This window comes from Acanthisitta chloris, unplaced genomic scaffold (assembly GCF_000695815.1).
Source record: "Acanthisitta chloris isolate BGI_N310 unplaced genomic scaffold, ASM69581v1 scaffold41828, whole genome shotgun sequence".
NCBI lineage: Eukaryota > Metazoa > Chordata > Aves > Passeriformes > Acanthisittidae > Acanthisitta > Acanthisitta chloris.
In genome coordinates, this window is record NW_008686140.1 from 11,358 (window position 1) to 18,016 (window position 6,659).

The window sequence follows — 6,659 nt, forward strand, 5'->3', positions numbered from 1 at the left end:
AACATCACTCCATGATCACCCCTGGTCTCAGGTTCTTCCTGAGGTGCCTGATTTTTGGCCTGAGAGGTTCAGGCTGGTTTGGGGTTTGCAACAATTGCCTTTGTCACACGAGAGAGGTGTAAGTACTGGGTGTGTATGACACGAGCAGCGATGAGTGAGAGGGAATGTGACAGGAAGTAAAGCTAAGGCTTCATTCAGGATACCTTATCTGGGGTCTGTGTTGCTGGCCTGGAAGCATCCAGGTGCAGGAAGCCTGCACAAACGGCTCCTTCACTTCTGTGTGATCTTTTTTCAGGAAGAGAAGCAGCCAAAGAAGAAGAAGGGAGACAAAGGGGATTCTGGTCCTCACAAGGATTATCCCAGGGGCTGGTTGGTGAAAACCCTGTGCAAGACCTTCTGGCAGAACCTCGTGCTAGCGGTGGCGTTTAAGGTGGTGCATGATGGACTGGTGTTTGTCAGCCCCCAGCTGCTGAAGTGAGTCTTTTCTCTCTGTCCCTGACCATGCTCTGTCCTGGCTTTGCACACAGCCCTACCACTTCCCTGTGTGCACTGTATCCAACCCTACCATCTCCGTATGTGTGCCCCTCCCAGCCCCAGACTTTGGGAATGTTTTGTGTCCTCAGCAAAGGTGGGAGAATGTTTGGTTACAGTTTAATGAAAAACTGATCTGAGCTCTTATGGGTAATATCTTGATCCCTGCATCCTCTGTTATGCAGTCCTGCTCCCTACTTGGAGACAGTCCTGGCTGTTCTTTGGGGCCCTCCATGAGCCATTCCAGCTCAGCCCAACAGTGACACAGTCTCTGTGGATGATCTGACCTTAGTGACCCTCTGCTGTGTGTGAAATGCAGTGTCTCTGGCAGAACAGGACACCCAGCCGAATGAGGGTCCTCAGCTTGCTGAGTATTGAGCCAGCTCTCTGGGGCCAGGTCTCAGTCATCACTCTCATGAGGATGCTCTCCCTGCATTCATGTGGAGCATCCTCCTTGGGTCTGTTGGTAGGGTGAGGGTCTCATGGGCTTCTTTACCCTCCAGGCTGTTGATTGCCTTTGTGTCGGATGAGGAGTCCTTTGCCTGGCAAGGCTATCTGTATGCCATCCTGCTCTTCCTGACGGCAGTGATCCAGTCCCTCTGCCTGCAGCAGTACTTCAGCTTGTGCTTCCAGCTTGGCATAAACGTGCGTGCCAGTCTCATTGCTGCCATCTACAAGAAGGTGCGTATGGTCCTGTCATCACCCCCACTGGCTTCCTTCAAGTTGGGCTGTGGGTATAATTGTCTTTTGCCTGCCCCATCAACCTGGGGCGACTGGGGTATATGCACTTTACTTTTCAGGAAGGCACAGGGAGAGCTTGGTTTGTGGTACACCCACCTAGCACTGGGGACACCGTTGGGTCCTAGTTCTGCTTGGGACCTGGGTGCTGCAGCCATGTATTTGGCAGCTACCAGGGGTCAGGGGAGGTTTTTCTTCAGAGCAATGCAACATCTAAGGCAGTTGCCACTAGGATTCCTGCATGGGGATGTGTTTCTGGTTGTAACCAGCATCCAGTGGCTCCTGGTGTGCAGGCAGTGAAGGGACCACCTGAAGCCAGCAGAGAGGCACCAGGAGCAAATCCCGGAGCAGTTTCAGTCTGGCCTGCTAATTTCCTGCTCTGTGCCAGGCTGCTGGCAGCCAGGCTGCTCCCAGACCAGCTTGTGGTGACTATGCTTTCTCTTTCCAGTCGCTCACCATGTCTAGTGCCACCCGCAAGGAGTCAACAGTGGGAGAGACTGTGAATCTGATGTCAGCTGACGCCCAGAGGTTCATGGACATGGCCAACTTTGTTCACCAACTGTGGTCATCACCCCTGCAAATTATCCTGTCCATTGTCTTCCTTTGGGGTGAGCTGGGCCCCTCTGTCTTGGCTGGCATTGCAGTCATGGTGCTGCTCATCCCCATAAATGCGTTCCTGGTTGCCAAGGCCAAAAACATTCAGGTCAGTGCAAGATCATCCCTGGTCTCCCAGTCCTGGGGCCCACTGTCATTCCCCTCCTTCATTTCCCGTATGCCTCTACCCTTTGCTGTTATGATGTGGACCTTTCCCAGCCTAGGAAGTTGATCTCACTTGGGATGGGGGTGTCTCTAGCCAGAGCTGGGTGTGATCAGCTGTGATGAGCAGGAAGCATGCAAGATCTGTTCTACCATCACAGCTGAACTTGAACAAGACTGGACGCAGCCTTGAGGTCTGAAAACCAGATATTGCCAACCCTAAGATTAAGCTTTAACTTCTACTTGACAGCAGGGCGTTGTTTTTCCCCAGGTTCTCCATAGCCACAGGGAATCAAGGTCCAGCTTTGTAGGATAACTTCTCTGGGTTCTGGAGCCCATCCTTCCCTTCCCTGTGGCAGCCCAGATGTATTTCCAAGGGTGAGCTGCTGTCTGGTTTAGGTGATGTCTGGCTCTTCTGTTTGTAGGTGAGGAACATGAAGAACAAGGATGAACGCATGAAAATAATGACTGAAATCCTCAATGGAATCAAGGTGAGTAGTGGGTTGCCACTCCCCGGGCAACTGCTGCACCTCTGTTCTTGGTGCACTGTACTTGAGGACAGTACACCTCTGTAACCCTACGGTACCAGCGTTATATTCTAACTTGGGACCCGCGAATCTAGGGTATCCAAGCCTCAGTCTCTGCAATTCCCTGGGCTTCCTCATCTTTTGAAAGGTTGGCTGGAGAGGAGCTGGACCAAGACAGGTCTTTTGGTGTTTCTTGTATGACTGTAGTAGTGAGCTTGCTGCCATGGTGGCAGAGGGGCTGCAGTGACCTGTAAGCTGAAACTGAGAGTGGGAATGCTGTGGGGAAGTGCTGTAAGCCATAGGGCAGGACAGAAGAGGGGAGATGCAGTGGCCAAGCAGGCTTCTGAGCAAGCCAGGAGCTGGTGATGGATGTGCTGGCCATAAGTGAGCTGAGTGTGGAGGTAGGCCTTCCCATGAGGCCAGAATCTGCTCACTGTGCTCATCCCACAGATCCTGAAGCTTTTTGCCTGGGAACCTTCATTTGAGAAGCGAGTTAATGAGGTCCGGGCACATGAGCTCAAGGACTTGGTGAACTTCAGTTATCTGCAGTCAATCTCTATCTTTGTGTTCACATGTGCCCCCTTCCTGGTGAGTGACAACAGCCCTGGAGAGGGCTACACCTTTCTCTGAGTTGGGGCTGAGCTGTGACCAAGGGGATGGGAAATATTGGGAACCTTGCCTGGAGTTCTCCTGCAGTGAGGAAGGGGCTGGCTGATGGGTGCCTGGGATGCAGATTATGGTCCTAGCTGCTGGCAGGAGAGCTGTGGTGGAAGGGGGTCCCATCAGGCTGGTGAGATGGGGCCCAAAGGAGAAGAGAAGCAGGAGGGGAACAGGTGGCCAGCAGGAAGGCACTGCTGAGGCCTTAGGGCAACGTGAGGGTCTGGGCTGCACACAACCACACTGATGGTGGTTTTCCTTGCTATCTGTCCTAGGTCTCCTTGGCCAGCTTTGCCGTCTACGTGCTGGTGGATGAGAACAACATACTGGATGCACAGAAGGCCTTTACTGCCATCTCCCTTTTCAATGTGCTGCGCTTCCCCATGGCCATGCTGCCCTTGGTCCTCTCTACCCTGGTACAGGTGAGCCCTCACATCGGGCAGGGAGAGCAGAGGGATCCTATGATACCTCTGCCCAAACGAGCACATGGGGCTCAGGTGTGTGATGGACACCCAGGGGTCAGTGCACAAGACTCTGCTGGCAGTGGGGTGGGATAGGACTCACATGCATGACGCAGGTTTGGGGCTCAGTGGTTGGGGCCAGTGCTTGGGTGGAGGCTGTGTGATGTGGTGCTCTGCATCTGGGGCTCCTGCCAGCCCACCCAGCTGTGCCCCATGCCCATGTGCCATCCTCATCCCCATTCTGCCATGGCAGACCAAAGTGTCGACTGCGAGGCTGGAACGCTACCTGGGCGGAGAAGACCTGGACACCTCAGCTATCCACCACAACCCCATTCCAGGCAGGTGAACCTCCAGATTACTCCCTGTGGGTCACAGTCTGGCTTAGCCCTGGGTCTTCCCAGTGCTGAGGGTTGTCTCTCTGCCGACAGGCAGTGCTGTGCGTTTCTCAGAGGCCACCTTTGCCTGGGAGCAGGACAGCAATGCTGCGATAAGAGAGTGAGTGCTCTGCGCTGTATTGGGGGCAGATGGCTGGGGAGGCTTTCTGAGTTGTTAGCTGGGGATAGCAATCACCTCTTACAGTGCTGCTGGACACGAGTGTCTCAGAGACACTGCTCTGTGGTGGTCCCATGCAGGAGCTGGTGTGCAACGTGGCAGTGCTGCTTCCTCAGTACTTATGTCTTTGCAGTGTCACCCTGGACATCACACCTGGGAGCCTGGTGGCCGTGGTGGGGGCTGTGGGCTCAGGCAAATCTTCGCTGGTGTCAGCCATGCTTGGGGAAATGGAGAATATCAAGGGGCACATCAACATTCAGGTGAGAGAAGCCGGCTGGTGCACTGGGCTGTGAAGCTGCCTGGGAGCTCAGCAGAGAAGCAGCAGGGCAGGACTGTCCTGGAGTGATGTCTCAGGGCAAGGACAGGCTGCAGGAAGTGGCAGTGCTCAAGCTGATGCTCTGACAGAGCAGCTGTTCTTGTGTTTCTCTTTCTAGGGCTCCCTGGCCTATGTCCCTCAGCAGGCCTGGATCCAGAATGCCACACTGAAAGACAACATTCTTTTTGGGTCAGAGCTGGATGAAGCCAGGTATCAGGAGGTCATCAAGGCCTGTGCTCTCCTTCCAGACCTGGATTTGCTGCCTGCAGGTGACCAGACAGAGATTGGAGAGAAGGTATCAGCCCTGGGCATTATGGGTTTCCCACAGTGCCTGCAGCAGAGGACAGAGCTGTTGCTCTGTGCCGGCCCCATGCCCAGAGAGGTCTTTCCCTTTCAGGGTATCAACCTGAGTGGGGGGCAGAAGCAGCGAGTCAGCCTGGCCAGGGCAGTGTACAGCAATGCAGACATCTACATCCTGGATGACCCTCTGTCTGCTGTGGATGCTCACGTCGGCAAGTACCTCTTTGAGCATGTGCTGGGGCCAAAAGGGCTGCTGCAAAACAAGGTGAGCACCCATGCTCCCCTACCCACCACCCAGCCAGGCAGGAATGGCACTGTCACAGTGTTTACTATCCAGGGAAATCTGAGGTTGCTTGCTCAAGACAGAGCAGGGCTTTCACGTGAGGCCGCAGCAGTCAGGAGAGGCCTCATGGGTCCTCAGAGGGATGTGCCATGTCCCCATGGCCAGGCACTGCTAAACAGAGAGGTCCCAAAGCAGGGGATGGAGAGCCTGCTGGTCCGTGGCTGGGAGGTGAGGGGTGCTCTGATGATCACTACCCTGCAACCACTTTGTTGCAGACACGGATCTTGGTGACGCACAGTATCAGTTTCCTGCCCCAGGTTGATAACATCGTGGTGCTGGCAGCAGGAGCAGTGTCTGAGTATGGCTCCTACAGCACCCTGCTTGCAAACAAGGGGGCCTTTGCCCAGTTCCTGAACTTGTATGGCAGCCAGGAGGAGGATGTTTCTGAGGAAAATATCGCAGGTACTGGGAACATAGTGGGGCTGTGGCAGTTAGAGGGGCTGTGCATGTGTCCTGGGGATATGAAGACCTGATCTGTCAGTCTGACCTGGCTCTATCTAGCCTGGACACCAATGCTGGCTGCTGTGAATCCTTACCAACTTTTGGCAATCAGCAGTATAAGGACTTCCTGACTAAGATATGCATCCAGGCATTGTGTTGAACAGCCAACAAAGGAACTGTCTGATTGTTTTACTCCCTTTTTGATTCATTTATGTTTCTTGGTTCCAAAATCTTATGTGGCAACAGACACCATATTTTAGTGATGCTGGGGTGAGAAAGATTGTTTGGTTTGTTCTGAACATGCTGCTGGATAACATTTCATCTTTATCATGTCCCCCGTGCTATGTGGAGGAGTGGTGTCAGGTTGACCGAATGCTCACCCTACCTGTGCTCAGCCCCATTGTCCAGCTGCAGCCTGGCTATTCCCAGTCCATCCTCACAGAGGCCAACTCCATCTGCTCAAACTGATGCTCCTGACTGGAGTGATACGACCTACCAGATCTTGCACCTAGTAAACTAGCACAAATCTGTGCTTGAATTCCACCCAGTGGTACTGGGATAAGTCAGCAGCAGGGACTGCCTCCACACAGGCCTTTAGCCCTATGTCATCTGTCAGCTGTCCCTCCAGCACAGTGGATTTCTTCCTCCTCCTGCTGTACTGGGCTTGCGGCAGGGTTGGAGGTGTTCTGTGTAGTGGTAAGACACAGCCTGGGGCTGGGGTGAGAGGTGGAGCTGAGTGCAGCAGGGGTGTTGTGTATGGGATCTGCTCTCTCCTCAGTTCCTAACCCTACCTTCCCTTATTCCTGTACTTGTAGCTGTTGCTTCAGCTGGAGATGAAGAGCAGGGTGATGAAGATGTTGAGCCTTGCATGGAGGAGGGCTCTGATGATGTGGTGACTATGACCCTGAAGCGAGAGGCCAGCATCCATCAGAGAGAATTGAGACGCAGGTGGGACTTGACCTCAGCTCTCAGCTCTCTCCCCTGTCCCATGCACTGCTCCCTCAGAAACAGAGGTCTGGAGGCTTCCCAGAGCATTC

At 54.0% G+C, this 6,659-nt stretch overlaps 1 protein-coding gene across 1 annotated transcript in view; it reads left to right on the forward strand.

Annotated features, from left to right (window-relative positions):
• Positions 1–6,659, forward strand: part of ABCC2 (ATP-binding cassette, sub-family C (CFTR/MRP), member 2) — a 17,187-nt gene that overhangs the window by 4,238 nt on the left and 6,290 nt on the right. The window contains exons 8-20 of the mRNA XM_009079998.1: positions 296–474; positions 1,035–1,212; positions 1,718–1,972; positions 2,451–2,516; positions 3,003–3,140; positions 3,485–3,631; positions 3,924–4,012; positions 4,103–4,165; positions 4,356–4,482; positions 4,657–4,833; positions 4,936–5,103; positions 5,397–5,583; positions 6,450–6,570. Of these exons, the coding sequence (XP_009078246.1) occupies positions 296–474; positions 1,035–1,212; positions 1,718–1,972; positions 2,451–2,516; positions 3,003–3,140; positions 3,485–3,631; positions 3,924–4,012; positions 4,103–4,165; positions 4,356–4,482; positions 4,657–4,833; positions 4,936–5,103; positions 5,397–5,583; positions 6,450–6,570 (1,895 nt within the window). The remainder of the gene's footprint in view (positions 1–295; positions 475–1,034; positions 1,213–1,717; positions 1,973–2,450; positions 2,517–3,002; positions 3,141–3,484; positions 3,632–3,923; positions 4,013–4,102; positions 4,166–4,355; positions 4,483–4,656; positions 4,834–4,935; positions 5,104–5,396; positions 5,584–6,449; positions 6,571–6,659) is intronic.